Source organism: Sarcophilus harrisii, chromosome 2 (assembly GCF_902635505.1).
Source record: "Sarcophilus harrisii chromosome 2, mSarHar1.11, whole genome shotgun sequence".
NCBI classification, from domain to species: Eukaryota; Metazoa; Chordata; class Mammalia; order Dasyuromorphia; family Dasyuridae; genus Sarcophilus; species Sarcophilus harrisii.
Window position 1 is genome coordinate 132,236,489 of NC_045427.1, and position 23,726 is coordinate 132,260,214.

General features: G+C 36.1%; 1 protein-coding gene across 1 annotated transcript in view; it reads left to right on the forward strand.

The window, feature by feature from the left end:
* Nucleotides 1-758: 758 nt before the first annotated feature.
* ATP6V1B2 (ATPase H+ transporting V1 subunit B2) overlaps nt 759-23,726 on the forward strand; it is a 31,261-nt gene continuing 8,293 nt past the window's right edge. Inside the window, exons 1-8 of the mRNA XM_003758039.4 lie at nt 759-1,001; nt 13,572-13,627; nt 16,067-16,165; nt 16,942-17,035; nt 17,155-17,232; nt 22,226-22,365; nt 22,877-22,978; nt 23,498-23,595. Of these exons, the coding sequence (XP_003758087.1) occupies nt 857-1,001; nt 13,572-13,627; nt 16,067-16,165; nt 16,942-17,035; nt 17,155-17,232; nt 22,226-22,365; nt 22,877-22,978; nt 23,498-23,595 (812 nt within the window). The 5' untranslated portion in view covers nt 759-856. The remainder of the gene's footprint in view (nt 1,002-13,571; nt 13,628-16,066; nt 16,166-16,941; nt 17,036-17,154; nt 17,233-22,225; nt 22,366-22,876; nt 22,979-23,497; nt 23,596-23,726) is intronic.

The following is a 23,726-nucleotide window of genomic DNA, read 5'->3' on the forward strand; positions in this document are numbered from 1 at the left end:
TTCCTTCCTTCCTTCCTTCTATTTATCTCCTTCCTTCTATTTATCTCCTTCCTTCCTTCCTTCCTCTATTTATCTTCCTTCCTTCCTTCCTTCCTTCCATTTATCTCCTTCCTTCCTTCCTTCTATTTATCTTCTTCCTTCCTTCCTTTCTTCCTTCCTTCCTTCCTTCCTTCCCTTCCATTTATCTCCTTCCTTCCTTCCTTCCTTCCTTCCTTCCATTTATCTCCTTCCTTCCTTCCTTCCATTTATCTCCTTCCTTCCTTCCTTCCTTCCTTCCTTCCTTCCTTCCTTCCTTCTATTTATCTCCTTCCTTCTATTTATCTCCTTCCTTCCTTCCTTCCTCTATTTATCTTCCTTCCTTCCTTCCTTCCTTCCATTTATCTCCTTCCTTCCTTCCTTCTATTTATCTTCTTCCTTCCTTCCTTCCTTCCTTCCTTCCTTCCTTCCTTCCTTCCATTTATCTCCTTTACTTTCCTCTCTCACTCCTTTCTTTTCTTCTGGTCTCCCCTCGGTTTTACCCTCCTCCCTCGTCTACATTCTGACTTCTCCGATTTTCCCCTCATTACTTTGTACCTTCCGTTTTCCTTGCCCTCGTCTTCCCCTTCCAGCCCAGCAAGCCCATCCCAGCACTCTGGCCAGCTCCCGCCGACCCCGCCCCTGAGTGTAGGCGTTAGGGGGCGGTGCTGAGAAACGGCGTGGGGGATGGAGCTAGAGAGAAGGCAAGAGAGAGGAAGGGAGCCAGGAAGGGAGGAAGTCGGGAGCGCGCGCGTAGACGAAACCGGGAGTGCGGACCTCCCGGCTATATCTGCGCCTGCGCAGTGGGATTCCTGGGGCCCGACGGGACGGAGGAGACAAGATGGCGGTGCGAGCGGTTCGGGGGATCGTGAACGGGTCCGCGCCCAATATGTCCAAGTCGTCCAAACCCGGCCTGGGGCCGCAGCCAGGGCCCCGGGAGCAGATGCTGGCCGCCAACCGAGACTACCTCTCTCAGCCCCGCCTCAGTGAGTACCTGACGGCAGGGAGCGCCGGCCCTTCTCCCCTCCCACCCCTCACCTGCCTGAGCTGTGGCGAAGGGACTCCATCTCTCCGTGCTCCCTGCGCCCCCCCCTGCGCTCAGAGGGAGCCCCGGGGTGCTCCCGCGGGGGCCGCCCTCCCCCTCCCCCTCCCCCGGTCTGTCAGCGCGGCCGGCCCAGGTTTTGGAGAGCAAAGGCGCTCTCCCCCCCAGCCTGACTCCCTCCTCCTCGTTCCCGGCGCCCTCCGCGCAGTCGGGGAGTCTCCCCTGCAGGGGGCGGCGGCCCCTGCTGTCAGCGCGCCCCTGCGCCTGTAGGGCTGTGCTTGGCCGTGTCGGGGCCGCAGACCTGCCCCCCACCTCGGGGCGCTGCGCTCTTGCTGCCATTCCTGGCGCGGCGAGGTGGGGACCGGAGAGCCGTGGGTGGGGGAGGGAAGCTGGGTCCCGAGGATGCTCCGCAGAACCTGGAAAGAGCCTCCGGGGCCTCTCACTCCGCGGTGACTTCTCTTTCCTCAGACAGTGCATTTGCCTGAAGTCCCTCAGCCCGACCGTGACAGAGCTGGGAGCAAGAGCTCCTTGCACTTGTGCGCCTCCCCCGCCTGCTCCTAGCAGGGCATTGGGTCTGATTGCAATTATCTGTAGCCTTTTCGCAGCCCGATCGTCTCAGTCCTTTCCTCATCCTCACCTCGTAGACGTAGAGGTTTATTTCCCATCATCTTTTTTTTTTTTTTTTTTGGGGGGGGGGGGGCGTGCTATGCGTTGGTCCACGCTGTTTCATTGCTGTCAGACAGGCCTTAATACACCATGTTAGGTGAACCAGTTCTCGTTGGGTGCAAGAGCCCAGTTTCCCAGTAACTACCGTGTTCTAGGATTGAAGATGAACCGACTGGACCGTGCTTAGGGTTGTTTGGCCATGCTTTTGTTCTTTATTGTGGTGTTTTTTTAAATCGGTGAGGTCGAATTTTTAAAATTTGCCATAATTACTAAAGGGGCTCTTGTCCTTGAGCGGTTCTTTGCATAGGCTGAAAACAACCAGAAGGGTTTTTGCCAGGGTTTTTCTCCTGTCTGACTAATCAGATCCTGATCACTTAGCATGTCATGTGACAGCACTGCAGAGTAACCAGGAATGAGAGCAAAGCTGGCTTCCTCCTCCGAGATAGGCCCTTTTCAGGGGAAGTCTCATTAAACCGAAAGCAGCTTTTGGAGCCCAATATTATCTAAAGTGAGGGATCCTTGACAAATGTTGCATTAATTTTTCCGTAGGTTTGGGAAATGCTTGAGAAGCTTTGTTCTTGTTCAATCATTTCATTTATTTTGGATTCTTAGTGTCCCCATTTGAGGTTTTCTTGACAAACACCAGAGTGGTTTGCATTTTCTTCTCCAGCTCATTTTACAGATGAGGAAACTGAGTCAAACAAGGTTAAGTGACTTGCCCAAGGTCACACAGCTAGTACGAGTCTGTGATATGAGAATCTACTATTATTCAATGCAATTTAACATTCACCTAGAGAATTGTTGCGTCTTCTGATGGAAAAGAACCTTTCCTTTTGAGTCAGGAAAACTGGTACTAATTAGCTATGTGTCTTAGGGCTACTCAGTTATACTTGCTGGCCCTCATGAGGGATTTGGACTAGACGTTTTCCAAAATCTGTTTTAGCTATGTAATTCTTTAAATAAACTATTTTTTTGGTTTCCCCCTCTTTTTGTCAACTTATTTCCAGGAGTGTTTGTAAGAAAAAAAAATGTGCATTAGTAAGGTAAAGTAGTTCCAAAGGAGGATTTGCAGTAATTTTTCAGTTTATACTTTGTTTTAAATATCTCCTTTAGATTCTTGAGAAGATTGAAACTTTTAACCAGAAATTATATATTGTAAATCTGGTCAGCTTTCAGAGCTTGAAATGTTGCATAAACACTATATTAGGAGCATTATCTAAACTTCATGGTCATAGGTCGTAAAACCATTTAAACCTCCTAATCCATTGGTTACAGAAATTAGAGCTGGAAAGGATTACAGAGACCTTCTTTCCCAACTTTCTCATTTTATGGATGTGGAAACTAAGGTTGAGTTTTGCTGAATTGTATTTTACTAGTTAGCCTCTAACTAATAGAAAATGAGCATACTTTGTTCTTTAGAAGTTTTAGTATAAATTTAGTTTCCCCTGGACTATCAGGAAAGCTTGAATGGATATCACATGTAGTTTAAAAATAATGCTAAAATAATTTTTTTAAAAATAGCTGCCATATTCTTAGTGCTAGTCACAAGCACTTTTGGAAACCTATTGAATTTTGAATTTTTCCATTTTAAATTTGATTAGTAATATCACCATAAGTGAAATTTGTAACAAATATTTGTTATGAGTATTTTCAAGTCCTTTCTCTGGGAGCCTCACTTTTGCAAATGGAAACTGATACCCAACCCTCTGGATTGTTGTGAGAAAAGTCATTTGTAAATCTTAAATTGATACAGAACTGATTTGATTCTTCTGATTATTACTGATAATTCTTAGTGGCTAAAGAAAGGGGATTCCTGATGATGATGACCAACCCTCTACTGCTTTTGAGATCTTTCTCTTAGAAGGTAATCAATGAAGAAATGATCAGCCAGAAATTAAGTGGAGTTACCAAACGAGTGAAGGATATGAACTTTCCCAGCTGAATAATATCTAGCGTTTTCAGGTTCAGGAAGCACTTTACAGATATTTGTTATTCTCTCTACTACTTGGGAAATAGCTGCCATTATTATTCTTATTTTTACTAATGAGGATGCCAAGGTAATCAGAGGTTAAGTGACTTGTCCTAGGTCATACTAATAGGAAATTTCTGAAGTTAGACCTGAACTCAGATCTTCCTGCTTACAGGTCCAATGCTTCACCCAGCAGTTTTTGTGCTTTGGTGAGATACCAATAACAATAAAAATAGTAGCTGATGTTTTATAGCAGTTACTATATGCCAGGTACTGTGTTAAGTCCTGTGCAATTATTATTTCATTTAATCCTCTCAGCAATCGTAGGTGCAATTATTATGCCCATTTTACAGAGGAGGAAACTGAGACAAAAAGAGATTAAGTGACCTGGCCAAAATTACACAGCTTGTATGTGTGTGAGGCTGTATTTGAACTCAGATCTTTCTGATTTCAGGCCCTGTACTTTCTCTTCTGTGCCACTTAGATGTGTACTAGCTGTGTTCTCTTATGCCACAGGAGAATTAGAACTTAATTATTTTAAGATCTTGAGTGATTTTGTAAGATGCATAAAGTTTGTGGTTCTTAAACATTTTGGAATAGATCAGTTTCTTTTACTGATCATAACCCAGAGTCAACTTTGTTAAAATTTAGAAATAACCAAAGCTTTACTTGCAAACTTTTAGAACCTTCACTCTTCTGCTGCTCTATTGTAGTCTTCCAGGTTTCCAATACTTTGGTATTTGATTCCCCTTTATTATAGAAAAGTTGTGAGATACATAATTGCCGTAGATATTGTTTGAATAATGAGTCTGAGGTGAAAAGGGTGGGTCTTATGTTGTGCAATTGCCGCAGAATTTCCCCCTTGAAAATTTCACAATCATTAAGTAGCTAGGGTATTGTTGGGAAAAATTCTTGCCCTGCCTAGGGTGGGGAAGTGGGAAAATGTCATCTGACCAAACTTTCTTGAGACTTTGAAAAAGGCTGGGTAAATTGTTCCTTGTTTAGATTTAAAAATGTAATAGTATGCCTCTTCCGGATTAGATCACTGAATATCTAAATTTTTATTTGTGCATTTTCTTATCTTGAATTCTTTAGGAACACAAGCTAAAAAGAACTTTTGAGGGTATCGGTTCTAACCCCATTATTTTGCAAATGAGGAAATTGAGGCCCAAAGAAATGAAAACAGATTTATATATATATATATTTATTATGTGTTTACTATGTGCCATGGTTAAGCTAAGCTCTGGGGATAAAAATAAAAAACCGAGCCTGCCTACCTTCAAGAAGCTTACATTCTAATGGGGGGAAGACAATGTGCAAGCAATAATATCTATTGGCTAACTTACAGACTGGATAAATTGGAAGTGAATTGTCCCTGGTTACATAAACAAAGCCAGGAAGGTCTGATTCCCGGTCCCATGTTCTTTCCACTCAAGTGGGCTACAGGAAATTTTCCTAAAATTTTTAGAGGGTAAAAAACGCCAACACTTTTTTTTTTTCCTGAGGCAGTTGGGGTTAAATGACTTGCCCGGGGTCACACAGCCAGGAAGTGTTAAGTATCTGAGTTAAGATTTGAACTTAGGTCCTCCTGACTTTAGGGCTTGCTCTATCCACTGCACCATGTAGATGCTCTATCCCAACACATTCTTGCTGAACATTTCTGAAGAAAGTTTCTTTTTTTTTCTTTTGGATGAGAAATGAATGGAAGTACTTACTTGTAAATAGGGTTTGCCTTCCTCTTCCCCCCTTTATGACATTAACTTTTAAGACAACATGGTAGTTGAAGTCTTTTCTTTGAGAAGTTATCATGTGGCAAAGAAGTGCTGGTTAAATATTGTTATAGGTTAAAATGTAGTGTTAGATCTCTTTCTCTACTCCGCTTGTTTAAATACATGACTATATGTCAGTGTTTCTACCTTTGGGATAGTATTATAGATTTAGATCTAAAACAGGGCTTAATGGGCCTTGGGAGACTTTTTACAGATAAGGAAACTAAGACCCAAGAGACTAAATGACTCTCCCATAGATAGTGTAACCATTCCAATAGCTAGCTTCATTCTCTTTGGAATAGAATGTAAGCCTACATGTTTCAAAACGAAGTGCAACATATTTAAGAAGGTGGTGGGAATAGAATTGTATGTGAACATTTCAGACTTTTCAATTTAGTTAATAGTGTTTGAGTTATTTTTAATTCACCAACAACTTAACTGCAGAGCATTCTTAATCATTTTAGCTTTAATATATTTTTTTTCATCTTAAAATTAAGCCTCTGAGAAAGCACTATTCTGATTTGAGACCATATTCAGACAATTGGTTTTAAAGAAAGAAAACATGAATAGTCCACAGGCACTTAAGTTCTTGAAGCCAAACCCTAAAGTTGAAAGCCAAATGATCTTTTTTTTTTTTTCCCCAGTTAGAAGCAAAGAAAAACATTTATTTATTTATCTATCTATTTATTTTTAAGGAGGGCAACATTTTGCTCTAGGGCACTGATTTTCAACCTAAAGAAGAGCCTTAGCTATAAACTCCAAATATTTTCAGTTCTTCTGCCCATTCATTCTTTTAACAAGTTTTAAGAACCTAAGTCTGAGTGGAGCAGGAACACACTGATTTATCCATTTTGATGCTTTATTTTTATTCTTTTCAAGTTTATTATGTAGTAAAAGTAGTCATGAACAGGAAAAATGTCAATATACTTTACTTTCTCCCACGATTGTATTTTGTCAAAAATATTGGACTTCCCTCCCTTTTTTTCCCCCCAAATTCAAAACAGGTGCTAGGTCTAGCCTCTGTGAGTTATTTTAGCACCCACTTGAGTCAATCCAGAGATTTGCAAATTGTCAGATTATTCTGTTGCCCATAGAGTACTGGGACTGATTACTATATATTTGGAAAACAAATCCTTTTTATAATGATAAAATTTATATTTCAGTGAACAGTTCTGCAACTGAATTAAATACAATAAAAACTACTGATTTGGGAATATTTTTCTTAGTGATTTAAGTTCATTAATTTTTTTCTTCTGACTGAATCTGTGATTTCATCAGTTGATGGACTTCTCACTATGGAATTTCTAATATTACTGCATATCAGTTCTTGTTCTGCAATCTTATGAGTTGCCTGGAACATTGAGAGGTTAAGCAAATTTCCCAGGATCATTACATAACCAGTATTTTTTTTTAGAGGTGGTATTTGAACCTAGCTCTTTCTAACTTCAAGGTCAGCACTCTACCCACTATATCGTGCTGCCTTTTTAAGTTCATAAGAAAATGCAATTTAAAAAATCTGAAACATTGAAATAGCATGAATATTCTACAAATAAAAGTCTCACTATTTTCTCAACAGTTTCATACTCGAGCCATTATAAATAAACATGCCTTTTTTTTTCTGAGGCAATTGGGGTTAAGTGACTTGCTCAGGGTCACACACCCAGGAAGTGTTAAGCGTCTAAGGTCAGATTTGAACTTAGGTCCTCCTGACTTCAGAGCTGGTGCTTAATAAGTCTGCTTTTTATGGACTTGTAGCACCAAATTTATTTAGGTATATCTGTACAATAAACCTTGCCAAATAAGCAGCAAGTTTATAACAGGAAAAAACACTCCAGGGTGACATTGTCCAATGTAAAATGGAAGTAAGGGCTTAGAATTATAGTTGATAATTAATTAGATATGAGTAGTTAATTTGATGGGGAAAGTGGCTGATTGTGCATGATCATTGCAAACTTAATGTTATACTAAAGTACAAAGCGTAACTATAAAATAATGAGCCCAGATCAGAAGCTACTGGAAGCTCTGTTTGCCCTGAGATTCCTTTTGATGGACCAGTAATCCTTTCTTGTCTTCTGGAAACCTATTCATGTTCTCCATTTCCAGGAAATAACCATGACTCAATTTTTTTTTCTCCCATGGTCATACTGTTTTTCTTGTGACTGGCAAAACCTTGTGGGCTTTTTTTCTCAGCTGTTTCCTCTATTGACACAGATCAGATGAGATGCCAAACATGAGATTCTGAAGCATTCTTTTTATAGTGTCTTTAAGAGGTAGGTCATTTTTTCTAAGAAAAATGAAATCATGAATAACAGATCTCTTCAAATCCTGAAAGAACTGATGATTGGTGTCATCTGTTTTTTTAAAAACATACAATTTGGGGGCAGCTAGACTGCGCAATGGATAGAGTGCTGGCCTAAAGTCAGGAGGACCTGAGTTCAAATCCAGCCTCAAACATTTAATACTGCCTAGCTGTATGACCTTGGGCAAGTCACTTAACCCCAGTTGTCTTAGCAAAAAAAAAAAAAAAAATACACACAAACACACACTATTTGGAAATCCTGATTTTGAATATCAGTTCTGCTTACTTATACCTTGTGTGACATTGAGCTTGATTTTAAAGATGACTGAGAAAGAAATTGTTACCTCTTAAAACGACTCTTTCCACTTTGGATTAGTTCCAGGTATATGCAGGTAAATGGATTTTCTGAAGGAAAAAAATATACCTCTTATTCTTCAAGTTTAATTTGCATTACTAACATTTTTTCCATCACTTTCTTAAGTCTTGAGTAATAATCAGCACAAACATTGGTTTGTAGTCTTCTCAGTTCTCAAAGGTATAAATGCTCACACAAAACATTTAACAGTCACATTATTAATAGCTCATTCCTGAATAACTTTAATTTAAAAGTTTTCCCATATATCAAATCTGAATTTGTGCGTACAACTTTGATCCTAACTGTCCTCAGTTTAACTCTGTAAAATGGGGAAGAGAAGCTTATTTTGGATTATTTAATCTCTAGAATCCCTTTGAGGCCTAACTTTAGATTGTGACTATCTCTAAAAGTTAGTTTAAGTGAAATGAGCTAAGGTCCTTGAAACTTATATGGCATACCAAAATTAGGCAAAATCTTAAACATTCCACTCTTGTTTTTTTCTAGCTACCTCAAAAAGCTGACTTTTAAAATGAGAGGAATATAGAAATAAAAAAAATAATAATAAAAGCTGGAATTTTTGGAGCAAAAAAAAAAAAAATAACTGTCACATAACAGCTTACTGCAAATTACTGCAAATATTTTATAGTTAAAGAAACCGAGCCTTAGAGAAGTGGTGAAATGATTTTGTTCTTAGTGACACAGATAACTATAGATCAGAGCTGAGATTTGAATTCAAATCATCCTACTTGGTATGCAATGTTTTTTTTTTTTTTCCCTAAGACAACTCACTCATTTAGAGTTCTGGTGAGTGAAATTTTTGAACATAGTTTTTGCACTATTTGTTATAGAAATAAAAAAAAAAAAATGTTGAAGATCTTCTAAAGAGAATGCAAGTTGCTTTCAAATTTTCATAATTTTCTTTATGTTCTAAGGGGAAACGGTAGGCCCTTTGTGATATACAAAGTTTACATGCACCATTCAGTTCAACAGGCATTCATTAAAGAATGATATTCTTTAATCTGGGGACTCAAAACTTAGTTCACACTTAATTGTGTAAGTTAAAGAGGGACAAGTAACTTGTATTTCCAGTCTCATACTCTTGCAAAATGAGAGTGATAATATCCTTAATATCTATTTTACTGGTAATTCTGAGATTCAAATAAGATAGAATATGTAAAAACTTAAAACTTTATAAATCTCAGAACATTGTCAACATAATCTGCTTATGTTTTTGCTGGGATTTTTTGAGAGTTAGCAGGTCTTGGGCCCTTTTCTACAAGAATGTTTACATGTACATATCTGTATGGATATTTGTATTTATACTTAAACTTTTTTTTTTCCTTCTCAGAGCAAGTACTATCTTAAAATACCTTCTGTTTGGAAGGTAGGAGTGAGCTCATCATAGTTGATAAGCTATATCAACCAAAGAGCATTCTGCTAAGAATAGCTGTTCTTGGAATACATATTTAAAATGGAAAATAGGTGTTGCCCTCAAACAACTTATATTCTAATGGCAGTGCAGTTTGTACATATTTGTATTTAGTGATGGGGGTTAGAACTGTGTGTCAGTGGTAGGTGCAACTCTCAAATAAGCACACTCCCTTTACTAATGCAGATCTGTCTCTACACCTTTCTGAAGAGAGTTGCTTAGAAGATAAAAGGGTTAAATGGTGTGTGTGTGTGTGTGTGTGTGTGTATGTAAATAATTTAAGGTAATTTTAGAAGAGAAGATACTGGGCTAACTGACTGGTAAAGGCTTTTCTAGGTTGGCTGTAAGTTTTAATAGGTAGAAATTAAGAGGGAAAGGATTCAAGGCAAGAGCAAATACAAAGGCATGGGATTAGGAAATGATGTGGAAGATGGGAGGAATAGCAAAGTGACCAGTTTGTAGCTGGACCATAATGGATGGAGTAGAGGATATTATGTAAGAAAGTTAGAAACAAGGACCAGAGTAAATGCCATTTCCCAGCTGTAAATCACATCTTACCTCTAATGTCCTCAAGAATTCAAATGCTGATGTTAAAATTTTTTGCTCCTACTGTTAAGACACTTTTATTTTTGCTTAGACTCTTCTTCCAAAATTTGTTCCTAGACTTAAGAGAACTTAAGCAAATGAGAAATTCCTAAGATGTTAATAGTTTCTTGTAAACTATTTCATGCCTTCTAGACCTTTTAAAATGTGTTTGTTTTAATTTTTCTGATTATGTAGCTTAATGCTGAAATTTGTATTTGTCAGAGATCTATAGTAAGAAACTTATGAAATTCTTTATATTTTTATTTTCCATTGTAGTTAGAGTTGCCAAGATTGGAGGATTTTTTTTTTTTAATTTCTTAAAATGAAAACCACTAATTTGAGTTATATTAAGAATATATATATTCTTAACAAGGCATAGCTGGAAAATGTCAGAATCGTGTTATAGAGTGAATGAATTAGTAAAAAGACATATTAAGTACTGCCATGTGCTAGAATCAGGGGTCCTCAAACTTTTTAAATAGGGGACCAGTTCATTGTCCCTCAGACTGTTGGAGGGAGTCCCCCGGACTATAGTAAAAACAAAAACTTTGTTTTGTGGGCCTTTAAATAAAGAAGCTAAACTGCATAGCCCTGGGTGAGGGGGATAAACATCCTCAGCTGCTGCATCTGGCCCGCTGGCCGGAGTTTGAGGACCCCTGTCTAGATTATGAGAATATAAAGTCTAAATGAGAAACACTCCCTTACCTCTAGAAGTTTACATTCTAAAGAGAGAACATTATACATTTAGGAGTGGGGATTTGGGGTGGGAGATTGATTTGGTTTAGGAAATTACAAGGGGTAAGTGGAGTTACTAGCAATTGTTTAGTTCCTTTCAGGAATAATAGTATGGATTTGATCTTTGTTCCCAGATCAAGAGGTGGTAATTAGAAGGGGAAAAGGGACTGATTATTGACTAGCTTTGGGACAGGGCAACATGGTGGGTATGGAGCAGCCTAGATATGGTGACTTGAGTTGCAAGGGGCCTCAGAAGTCACCTAGTCCAACTACCTGATTGGGAAATATTTCCTGGGGAAGCAGTCATCTGGTCTTCAAGACTTCTAATGATAGAATTTGCTTCCTCAGAAGGTAGGCTTTTTTCCTCCACTTTCAGCTAGTTGTAATTTTCCTTTAGAAGCCAAAATCTGCCCATCCATTGCTCCTTGGTTCTCTCTTCTGGGATCATAAAGTAGTCTGGTCAAATATCCATATTACAGCTCCAGATACTTGATTTCCATGTTATCATATTACCCTTAACTTAAGTGTTCTATACTTTGGGATAAATACCTTACTTCAAATTTCAGTATGGCACAATTTTAGTAACTTCATCATTTAGTAACATTCATCTTCCCCTCAGATGTACAAGTTAACTCCTTCCTAAAATGTAACCACTTAAACCTTCACACCAGATTCTAGATGTGAAGTGATCCCAGGGCAAGGACTGTTCTCTTAGTTCTTCAGATGAGAACTGTATTAAGGTAAAGATGCAAATGTTGTTTAAAGAAACTCAGGCTCTTTTCACTTCTCAATTTCAGTAGCAATTGTCAGTGGACATAAGAGACTTTTTCTCCTTCAATTCATTTCATGTAATTGATAGCATAATCTTAAATCATAAGTTTTAGCATGTCTCTGAGGCATCATGGTACTTTTTGCTGCTTTGGGAATCAAAGGTCTGAATTCAGATCCTGTCTCTGATTATTGTCTTGGGGGAAATCACAATTCTTCCTTTATACTTTTAATTCATGGTATGCTTCTGTACTTTGAATTGCCAAGATGAAAGGATTTTTTTAATCTCTGAAAATGAAAGCTGCTAACTTGTATTATACTAAGGATATGTTAATGGGATACAGTTAGAAAATATCAGAATCTTTGATCCTCGGTTTCCTCATTAGTAAACTGAAAGAGTTTAATCAAATGGCTTCTGAGAGCCCATTTAATTATGGATCTATAATCTTAGGATCTTAGTCAAAAAACTTTAATTGTCTCTTGGATAAATTACATCTTTTTAAGCTTTGGTATTTAAAGCCCATTTAATAACTGAATGATGACATTTCTATGTTAACATTTGCTGATGGATCTCCCTAAACATTTTTCGTAGTGGAGAAGATAAACCAATGGCTATGCCTGTTTTGTGCATTGAATATCCTTTTTTAGAAGGATATCTGTTGCCCACATTTTGGAGGAGATTCTAGACATGAATACTCAAGTATTATTTTAGACATTTTCCCCAGAATTATATTCTGGAATGGAGGCAGTCAGAGCCCCAGAATAAAATATAATCTTAGCCTACCATCTCCCTTGAAGGATTAGGCTCTTCCTAAATTAACTTAGCAAGACCCTTAACTTCCGTTAGCCTTAATCCATTGGAAAAAAAAAAATTGGCAAACTACTCTTTCCTAAAGGAATATTCATGGTCTGTTTGGTCCATGAGGTCCCAAAGAGTTGGACATGACTGGGTGACTGAACAGTTAACTATAACAGACCATATTTGGAGATGAGCCATATTTGAAAAGGAAAGGCCTTACTTAGTTCCCAGTCTGATTTATACCTACCTTTTTAGGCTTTTTATATATTAGTCACCTTTATAAATGCTTTGTTTCAGCCAAACTGGCCTACTTCTCTCGTGGAAATGATTCCTCTTACCTAAGTTTATTTATTTTTCTTCCTTTTTTTTTTTTTTGCTGAGGCAATTGGGGTTAAGTGACTTGCCCAGGGTCACACAGCCAGGAAGTGTGTTAAGTGTCTGAGACCAGATTTGAACTTTGGTTCTCCTGACTTCAGGGCTGATGCTCTATCCATTGCACCACCTAGTTGCCCCATCTTTAGCTTTCTTCAAGGCTTCTTTATAGTCTTTTAGTTGTTTATATATGATATATATGGACATGATAATTTCAGTGCTTTCTTTTTCCTCTTCAAATTATTTTGTCTGTATTTACTTTTTTTTTACATATATTCAGAATCCCTTCTTCAAGTAGATTGTAAACTCCTTGAAGGCAGGGGGGGACTGTTTTCTATTTACTCTTAATACCTAAGATGTAATAGATAGTTAATAAATGAATGTGTTGGGTACCACCAACTAGGACATAGTTTTGTTAATGTTCAGTGGTTTCAGTCATGTCCAATTCTTTGTGACCCCATTTGACATTTTCTTCACAGAGACAGTAGAGTGTTTCCCATTTCTGCTCTGGGACATAGTAAATAAATGTGAGATTGGATTAAAATGCAGCATTATCTCTACAGGTTTTTAATTCTATGGATTCATAGTGAACCTGAAGTCCATTAAAACTTTACTTAAGATTATTTTCACATCAACTGGTTGTATAGCCATGTTTTTGTCTCATAATTTCAAATGGTAGGGTTTCCCATTCCCTCTGTTTTTTGTTTGTTTTTTTATGTTATTGGATTCTGGTCTGCTGTAGTTAATTGTTACCGTTTTTCTTTTCAGCATACAAAACAGTATCAGGAGTCAACGGTCCTTTGGTAATCTTAGATCAAGTTAAGGTAAATATTGCTCTCTTTCTGATGCTTTTTTTGGTTTTTAAAGGAATTAAAAGGTATATTTAAATCCTAATTTGCACATTAAAAGAAATAAATGAATGATTTTGAACTGGTGGTTGACTTGTCTTTTTCTAAAGTGACTGTTTTTATATGCGTTGGGTAAGAGTAAGCTAATCATAAATTGGTATTTCATCCAAATACAGCTGTATATATCTTTATTAACCATTATTAGCTTCAGAAATAGAAAATAAATCTATAAAGTGTAATAAAAAAAACCTGAGTTAAACATTCTGTCTCAGATTGCAAAAATAAAATTTTATCAGGAAATGACTGAATAAATTGTGGTATATGAAGGTAATGGAATATTATTGTTCTATAAAAAATGATGAGCAAGCTGATTTTAGAAAGGCTTGGAAAGATTTACATGAACTGATGCTGAGCGAAATAAACAGAATCAGAAATATATTGTATACAGTAATAGCAAGAATGTGCAATGATCAACTATGAAAGACTTGGTTCTTAGTGCTTCAGTGATTCATGGCAATCCCAATAAATTTGAGATAGAAAACATCATCTGAATCCAGAAAAAGAACTATGGAGATTGAGTGTAAATCAACACGTTATGTCCATATCTTTTTTTCTGGTTTTTTTTTCTCTCATGATTTTTCCCTTTTGTTCATAGTTTTCTCTCCCAATATGATTCATAAAGAAATGTGTATTTTAGAAAGTTAATATATATGTATAACAAAAAAAAAATTTAAATGTTATCAGGGAAATGAGTCTATAAATTGCAATTCATATCTTTCTAGAAAGAGGAATGGAAAAGGGAGTTTGTCTTTTCAACTTTATTACTGAAGGTTATAAAGTTAAAAGATTATATTTAGCATTGGAAGAAACCTCAGATTCATTTGGCCTAATTTATTTTTACAAATGTGAAAACTGATGCCCAGAGAATTCCCCAAAGTGTGTTACCCATGTAGCTAATGATTTAACAGAATGTTGAATTCTGAGTCAAAGAACCATATTTTTTGTCAAGTCAGGTATACAAAGGCAATCATATTAAAATTTTTAGATCCATTCACATCTTTACAGACAAATGGAGCATGTATTGTTTAGTCATGCCCAACTCTTCTTGGCCCCATTTGTGGTTTTCTTGGGCAGAGATATTGTAGTGGTTTATCATTTCCTTCTCCAGCTTTTTTAAAGATGAGGAAACAGGCAAAAAGGGTAAAGTAATTTGAAGTAGGGTCACACAGCTAGTAAGTCTTGAGACTGGATTTAAACTCCATTCTTTCTAACTTAAGGCCCTATCCTCTAAACACTTTGTTAGCTAGTTGGCCCTCATTTCATTGAGGCAGATATTATTTACAAGCTTCAATCATTTTGTTGAAATACAGCTCTACAAAGTATTCATGTATAATATACAAATATTTTCTTTTAAGTTCTTATCTTTCAATTTAGGAACCAGAAATAAGGGCTTTAAAGGAACAGTTTTTGTAAGTGAACTTGTGTAATGGATCTCTTCTAGCTTCCTTAGTTTTGTTCCAAGGAGAGATAAATATGTGGGTATGATGTAAAAGATCTTTAACCTTTTGGGTAACTTGGTCTCTTTTAGCAGTGTCGTGAAGCCTATGAACCTCTTCTTGGATTATTTTTAAATGCATAAAATAAAATACATAGGATGAAAAAATAAAATAAATTGTTAATTTTTTTAAAAGTTTTAAAAGTCTAGGTTAAAATTCCATGGTAGATGGATTTCTTTTATGTACATCTATAAATGTGGATTATTGTGCCTTTATCATAGGTTTGAATATAAGCTTTGCGCATCTCTTTGCCACATATAATGACATAATTTCTAATAAGGAAAAATATAAGTTTATGGTAAAGAATTATGAAACTTAATTTTGGATAGAATTTATTTTATATAAGGCAGCTTTGAGGGGACAGTCTAGTTTCAAATCAGTATATAATACACATGATTTTTTATAGTATACTTCTTGGTGAGAAGAAACTAACTTTTATATATGTATGTATATATAACAAAAAAGAATTCCTTTGGAATGTTTGTCAGCATAGTATTTAAATTGTTTTTAAACTGGTATGATCACATTTTATATTTTAGCTTTTGTTTTCTTATAAATTCAATCATATTTGTATAGTTTAAGAACTCTAGTCATAAGTTAACGTTCCAAGATAACTGCCTCAGACACAATAAGCCATAATTCTTGTTAAAGAAGAAAGTGTCATTGGCTAGATATACAGATGAAATTTGACTCTTATTCATATGAGTATGTCTATGAATTTACCTTTGACAGGATTCTTAAGGTTTTAAATTGGTTGAGAACATGTAGTATTAAGTACGATATGTAGAAAACCTTCAGGAGCTTTAGAACTTAGGTTTTTTTTTTGTTTTAATTTTTAAACTTTATCTTTTCTTTTTAGTTTCCCAAATATGCTGAGATCGTCCTCTTAACGTTACCTGATGGCACAAAGAGAAGTGGTCAGGTTTTAGAAGTTAGTGGTAGCAAAGCAGTAGTTCAGGTAAGTAGCACTTACTAAAATTTGTCAATGGTGTTTTTTCTTCATATATCTTTGTAGTCAGTCAATTTAGTCATTTATTTTTGCTTATAATCATTTAAAAATCAGCTTGGAAAGAAAGGTACTAAAGGTTAGAAGTTGTCATTCTTCTGCTTTTGCCAAGAAACTGTCATCTGTAGTCTTATCTACTGTCCATTGGCTAGTAAAATACATTTTTTTCCAGGGAGGGAGTGGTGGTGCTGGTGGTGAGGGTGAGTGAAGAATGAACTGGATTATCACAAAGGGAGTTAGATAAAGTGTAGAGCTCATGAAGTTAATTTATGGGGACAGGGAGAAACTTATGGATAATTGAGAACATTGACCTGAGGAAAACTTTTTGGTATTCATGATACCTCTCTTTGAAAGAGCCTTACTTGAGAGTCTCTTTTGGGAAAGTGGGATTAAAACAGTAATAGAGAATGGAAATCATAGGCAGGCAGATTTCTGCTTAGTATATAGAAGAATTTTCAGATTGTTAGAACTGACCAAAATGTCTTGGACTGGTGAGGTTGCAGTTGTTACAGCACATTATATTACATAATTTTGTAAAACACTTTCATTAGCCAGAACCTTATGATATAGGTTATGCACTTAGTATTATTCCCATTTTTGCAGGAAACTGGCTCGCAATAAATTATTTTGCCTTATATCATAATTAATAATATAGATGGGACTCAAATGCGGATTTTAAAAAAAATCCATACTCTATTGCCTCTGTTATATCTCTTTTATTTTGGTAGGTTTTTGAAGGGACTTCAGGTATAGATGCCAAGAAGACTGCCTGTGAATTTACAGGAGATATTCTTCGAACGCCAGTGTCTGAAGATATGCTTGGTATGTAATAAATAGTATTTGTTATTTTGAGTTGAGCTATTTTTTCCTTATCAGAACTATGCTTTTCGAAACCAGATACCTTGTTCATGTAGCTATTTTATTACTCTTTTTTTATACAGGTCGAGTTTTCAATGGTTCTGGGAAACCTATTGACAGAGGCCCAGTTGTTCTAGCTGAAGACTTTCTTGACATTATGGGTAGGTATTAATTTTCAGGAAGTAGAATAAATTGACCTTTCAGGGAAGTTAGTGTTATAACTTTATCTCCTTGGGAATCTAAAGCTATAGCTATTTTGGTGACATTGGGGAAAATTCCACTCTCCATCCCCTCCAACATAAGATGCCCTTCACTGTAGTGATAAGGTGAATAAGGGCCCTCTTCTTTTCTTCCATCTTTAAAATAAGTTTTTTAGTAATGTTTTGTGTTTCTTCATCATTATTTCCCCCATCATCTTTTCCTGCTCCCCCTTTTTTTTTGATTTTGTTTAAGTGAGACAGATGCTTGCACAGAATAAACAGGCATAGATGAATTTCTGTCTGCATCAGTGACCTACAATATATCTCCCCTTCAAAAAAGATCTCCAGCTATTCCATATTTCACTATTTTAGTACTTTTATCCTTTTTCTCACGTTTACCACTTTGGTGTTTCCTTGAACTCCCTTTTCTCTCTTACCTTATGTATCTAATCAGTTTTCAAATCTTGTCATTTCTCTCTGACACATCTTATATCTCTTCCACTTCTTACTACTCACATAGCCAACTCTCAAATTCAAGTCATCTCTTCTACACTTGGGTGTTGCAGTTGCCTTATAATTAGGCTTCCTTTCTCAAGTATTTCCCCTTTATAATCCATCCAGCTACTAGTGATATTCCTAAGTCATAGGTCTGACCATGTTAAACAATTCCCTGTTTAATAAATTCCAATGATTTGGTTCCTTGTTGACACTAGGAACAAATATTATTTCAATTTTGTCTCTTTCTATTTTTATAATGTAATTGTTAATATAGTAATGCATATCTTATTCATAAACAAGTGAATATACAGCATTTTGGGTGCATGGTTGAATATTTTTTTTTATTGATCAGATGCATGTCAAAATCTTGGCCAGTGTTCTCGGTATATGAAATCACATGTGCAGAAGAGGAAAAAAATCTCTGTTGTTTTTTCCATAAGAAGCGTGAATTTAATTTTAATTTAATTCACTATGTGAGAACAGAAGACACTTAACTGAAATGTTTTTTAGAGATTTGCCCCCAAAACACTCTATGTAACATTCACAATTGATGTTTTTGAAATGAACATCATGGGTATTACAACCATAGTTTTGAAATCAGGAATATGTTCCTGTTTTAGCTTTTATTTCTCTCTCTCTCTCTTTTTTTTTTAATTTAATAGCCTTTTATTTACAGGATATATGCATGGGTAACTTTACAGCATTAACAATTGCCAAACCTCTTGTTCCAATTTTTCACCTCTTACCCCCCCACCCCCTCCCCTAGATGGCAGGATGACCAGTAGATGTTAAATATATTAAAATATAAATTAGATACACAATAAGTATACATGACCAAAACGTTATTTTGCTGTACAAAAAGAATCAGACTCTGAAATATTGTACAATTAGCTTGTGAAGGAAATCAAAAATGCAGGTGTGCATAAATATAGGGATTGGGAATTCAATGTAATGGTTTTTAGTCATCTCCCAGAGTTCTTTTTCTGGGCATAGCTGGTTCAGTTCATTACTGCTCCATTGGAAATGATTTGGTTCTCGTTGCTGAGAGCTTTTATTTTTCTCATGGGAATGGTTTAGTGCAACGAAATACATTTTGTTACACTATAAGGAACTGTGTTATGTTTTTTTTTTTTGTTAAGCTGAGTTGGAAAGCTAAAAGTGAACTGAAATGTAGAGGAAAATGTTCTGTGCAACTAAGATCTTACGGAATTTTTTTTTTTACTCTCTTGACAGTTGATTATCAACGTTTTTCTTTTTTTCCCCTTTTTAATTCTCTTTTTTTCCTTTTAATTTAATACTTTAGGGACAGTTACATGATATAGTGGATAGAGAACACTGGCCCTGAAATCAGGAGGACTTTGGTTCAAAGGGTATATAGACCTTTGGACATAGTTTCAAATTGCTTTAGAGAAGGATTATGAATAAATTACATTTCACTAGCAGTGCATTGGTCTCTCGATTTTCACCTATCTCTTTCAATATTTGTCATTTTCCTTTTCTGTCATATTAGCCAATCCTGATAGGTATGTGGCGTTAGGTCAAAGTCATTTTAATTTGCATAATTTCCTAATTAATAGTGATTTAGAGCATTTTTTATGACTATAAATAACTTTGATTACTTTGTCTGAAAACTGCTTGTTCATATCCTTTGACCATATATTAATTGAGGAATGGTTCTTCTATAATTTTGGCTCAGATATTTATATATTTGATAAGTGAAGTCTTTATCAGAGAAACTTCAACTGTAATTTTTTTTTTCACATTTATGATTACCATGTATTTCCCTCCATCCAGTTTTCCCCTGTAACCTACTCTCTCTTCTCACCTTGGCCATTGTCAAAAGTGTTTTGCTTCTGACTTTTACTTCCCTCAGTCCTCCCTCCCTTTTTTCAGTGTCCTTCACCGTCCCTCCTCACCCCCTTATAGTCTTCCCTTCCTACTTTCCTGTATGGTAAGACCCTATATGGATATAGATTTCTTTATCCAACTGAGTGTGTATATTATTTGCTCTTTGAGCCACTTCCGATGAGAATGGACTCCCCTTTTCTTCCACGTTCTCCTCCATTGTAAAATCTATTGATGCCTTTTTTATGTCAGATAATTTACCACATCCTGGCTCTTTATTTCCCCTTCTTCCAATGCCTTTCTCTATCTCACCCCTTAATTTTTATAATTTAGATAATTATTCCATCATATTCAGCTCACAACATGCCCTCTATGTTTACTTCTAACTGCCCTAATAAGAGAATTTTTAAGTGTCACAAATATCATTTTCTCATGTAGGAATGTAAACAGTTTAACCTTATTGGATCTCTTATGATTTCTCTTCTTTATATGCTTCTCGAGTATTGTGTTTGAAAGTCATATTTTCTATTCAGATCTTGTCTTTTCATCAGGAATGTTTGAAAGCCTCTTTTTTTCATTGAATTATCATTTTCCTCCCAAAGGATTATATTCAGTTTTTTTGTGTAGTTGATTCTTGGTTATAATTTTCTGGAATATCATATTTCAGGTCCTCTGATCCTTTAAGCTGCTAAATCCTGTGGTATCCTAACTGTGACTCCTCAATATTTGAATTGTTTTTTTCTGGTTACTTGAAATATTTTTTCTTTGACTTGGGAGCACTGGAATTTGGCTATAATTTTCCTGGGCATTTTCATTTTGGGATATCTTTCAGGTGGTGATTGGTGTGGAGTCTTTTTGATGACTATTTTACCATTTGGTTGTAGGATATCAGAGTAGTTTCCCTTGATAATTTCTTGAAAATGGTTTTCAGATAATTTGAAATTTTTTTCCCCCTGAGGCAATTTGGATTAAGTGACTGACTTGCCCAGGGTCACACATTTAGGAAGTATTAAATATGAGACCAGATTTGACTTCGGGTCCTCCTGACTTCAATTCTGGTCCTCTAACCATTGTACTACCTAGCTGCCCCTTAATCTGAAAATTTTTAAGCAATCTCTCTTGGATTTATCTCCCAGGTCACTTATTTTTCCAATGAGATACTTCATTTTCTTCTAACTTTTCATTCTTTTGATTTTGTTTTATTGTTTCTTGATGACTCATGTAATCATTAGTTTTCCACGTAGTGAATTTTATTTTTAAGGCATTTTCTTCAGTGAGCTTTTCTTTCTTTTCCATTTAGCAATTCTACTTTTTAAGAAATTCTTTTCTTCATTTAACTTTTGTAACTTTTTTTTCTGTTGGATCAATTCTGCTTTTTAAGGCATTCTTTTCTTCACTGGATTTTTGTGTCTTTTTTTTTTTTTTTTTTGAATCATTTGCCTTATTATGGTTTTTAAAGATGTTAGTCTATATTTTTTATGCCTTTATCAAGCTGTTGGTTCTTTTTTTCATGATTTTCCTGCAATCACTCTTTTGTATCTTCCTAATTTTTCCTCTGTCTTTCTTATTTCATTTTCAAAATCGTTTTTGAGCTCTTCCATGGCCATATACCAATTCATCAATATGTGTGTGTGTGTGTGTGTGTATTTTTTTTTTTTCTTTAGACTTTGCATGTAGCAATTTTGATTTTGTTTTCTTCTGCATTTGCGCTTTCATTTTTCTCTGTCACCATAGTAACTAACTATACTCTATTTATAGTCAGGATCTTTTTCAATTATTTGCTCATTTTTCCAGCCTATTTCTTGACTTAATTCTGTATTAAAACGGGACTCTGCTTCCAGTGTGGAAGGGCTACTGTCTCAAGCTTTAGGATTTTTGTGTAGCTGTTTCAGGGATAATTCTAAGCACCTATGAGTTTTCCATTCTTCTAAGATGGTATGATTTAGGGAGAGGTGTATTTATTGTTCTCCAGGCTTGTGATCTGGTTTGTGAGTGACCCCAAGCACTCTTTTCTGCTCAAAAACTGTGTCCAGGGTTCCAATTCCCCTGGAACCACTAGCTCTAGGTACTAGTGCTCCTTGTCTTGGTACTGAGACCCAGAACTTTGGCTTATATCCAGTTGTGATTAATTCCTGGTCTAGCAGAGGAACCCCTGTAATCTTCTGATCAGTTTTCTGACCTCCTTAAGGGCTGTGGGTAGAAAGGTCTAGTAATCACCACTGTTAATTACTGATTCATTCACCTCCAGATCTACTGCTGGTTTGCTGGAGTGTAGTATGCACTGGACTATGCTCCATTCTCACCTCAGTGGGACAGACCTTTCCTGCCAACCTCCCAAGTGTCTTGGGTTGGAAAATGGTTTCAGCCCATCCTTTTGTCATTCTGCTGCTTTAGGATTTGTTTTGAGGAAAATGGTTTCAGCCCATCCTTTTGTCATTCTGCTGCTTTAGGATTTGTTTTGAGGCATTATTTAAAGTTTTTTAGTGGAGTTTTGAGGAGATCTCAGGAGGTTTTTTGCCTTTTCTCCGTTATTTTGGCTTTGCCTTTTTGATTATTGACCTTTTTTTGAATATTATGGAGATAAGTTTTTTCTTTTATGTTTATTCAATAGGACAGCCAATCAACCCTCAGTGTCGAATCTACCCTGAGGAAATGATTCAAACGGGCATTTCAGCAATAGATGGCATGAACAGCATTGCTAGAGGGCAGAAAATTCCCATCTTTTCTGCTGCTGGCTTACCCCATAATGAGGTGAGTACTTAAATAACTTCCTGGCACCAGAATTGTATTAGGAAAAAAATTCTGGAAGTTTATTTTAATGAATAAGAGAAACATGATTTTTTTTTTTTAATGGCTTTTATTTTTTAAATTACCATATTGTGAAATCTATCCAAACTCTGCCTTAGTTTCAGTTCTGCTGTCTTATACATGAAGTATTTGTAGGTTGGCCAGTCTTAAGAAGAGGCTTACATAGGGCAGCTCGGTGGTGCAATGGATAGAGCACCAACCCTGAAGTCAGGAGGACCTGAGTTCAAATCTGACCTCAGACACTTAACACATCCTAGCTATGTGACCCTGGGCAAATCACTTAACCCCAGTTGCCTCAGGAAAAAAAAAGACCTACAATATCTTACTAGTTTTTAGGCCATCTAAAAGAAATTCTAATTGTCTAATATAGAATCTCAGAGGTTATAAATTATAATTATGTTATCTTACTATGTTAGGACAGTTTTCACCTTGATTTCTTTATAATAATAATTAGATCGCAGCTCAGATCTGTCGTCAGGCTGGTTTGGTGAAGAAATCCAAAGATGTCATGGACTATAGTGAAGAAAATTTTGCGATTGTGTTTGCTGCTATGGGTGTAAGTATAATTTCTAGTCTGTGGAAACATTTAAAGCTGTTGACTTTGGTTATTGAAATGGTGGACTAAACATCAAATTGACTCTGGAAGAAGTTACAAAATGATTCTTTTAGTAAAACTTGAAGTTTGCTGATATATTGAAGTATAGCCATAGCCTCTTACTACCATAGATTTTAGCATGTGGATTGTTTTGACTTTTTATTTGATTTAAAATGTCCATGAATAAAAATTTGAATTGACTGAAGTTAATTGTACCATGTTCTGCCATTTGCCCTAGGCACTGTGAGAAAAAAAAAAAAGGCTGACCTTTAGTGTTCAAAATTGCATGTGATCTATTCTTCAAAAAGCCAAGCCCTTGAAATAGAATGGCTATTTACTCCTTGTTGACCTTAAGAGAAAAATGTGTTACAGATATTTGAGTGAAATTGGAAAAAATCAGTTCACATTCAAATTGGACTTTACTTGGACATATTTCAAAAATTTTCATCTCCTAGTGCTAATGAAAATATAATTATTTAGGTAAACATGGAAACTGCTCGATTCTTCAAATCTGACTTTGAAGAAAATGGCTCAATGGATAATGTCTGTCTTTTTTTGAACTTAGCTAATGACCCAACGTAAGTAAAGACAACTATTTCTCTTTCTTTTATGCTTATTTGGAGACTCGGGTTCAATGCTAGAATATCCCTCTGCTTTCCAAGACTTAGGAGTCCAACCTCAGTTGCTTGGTTTCCGATCTCTTGATCTG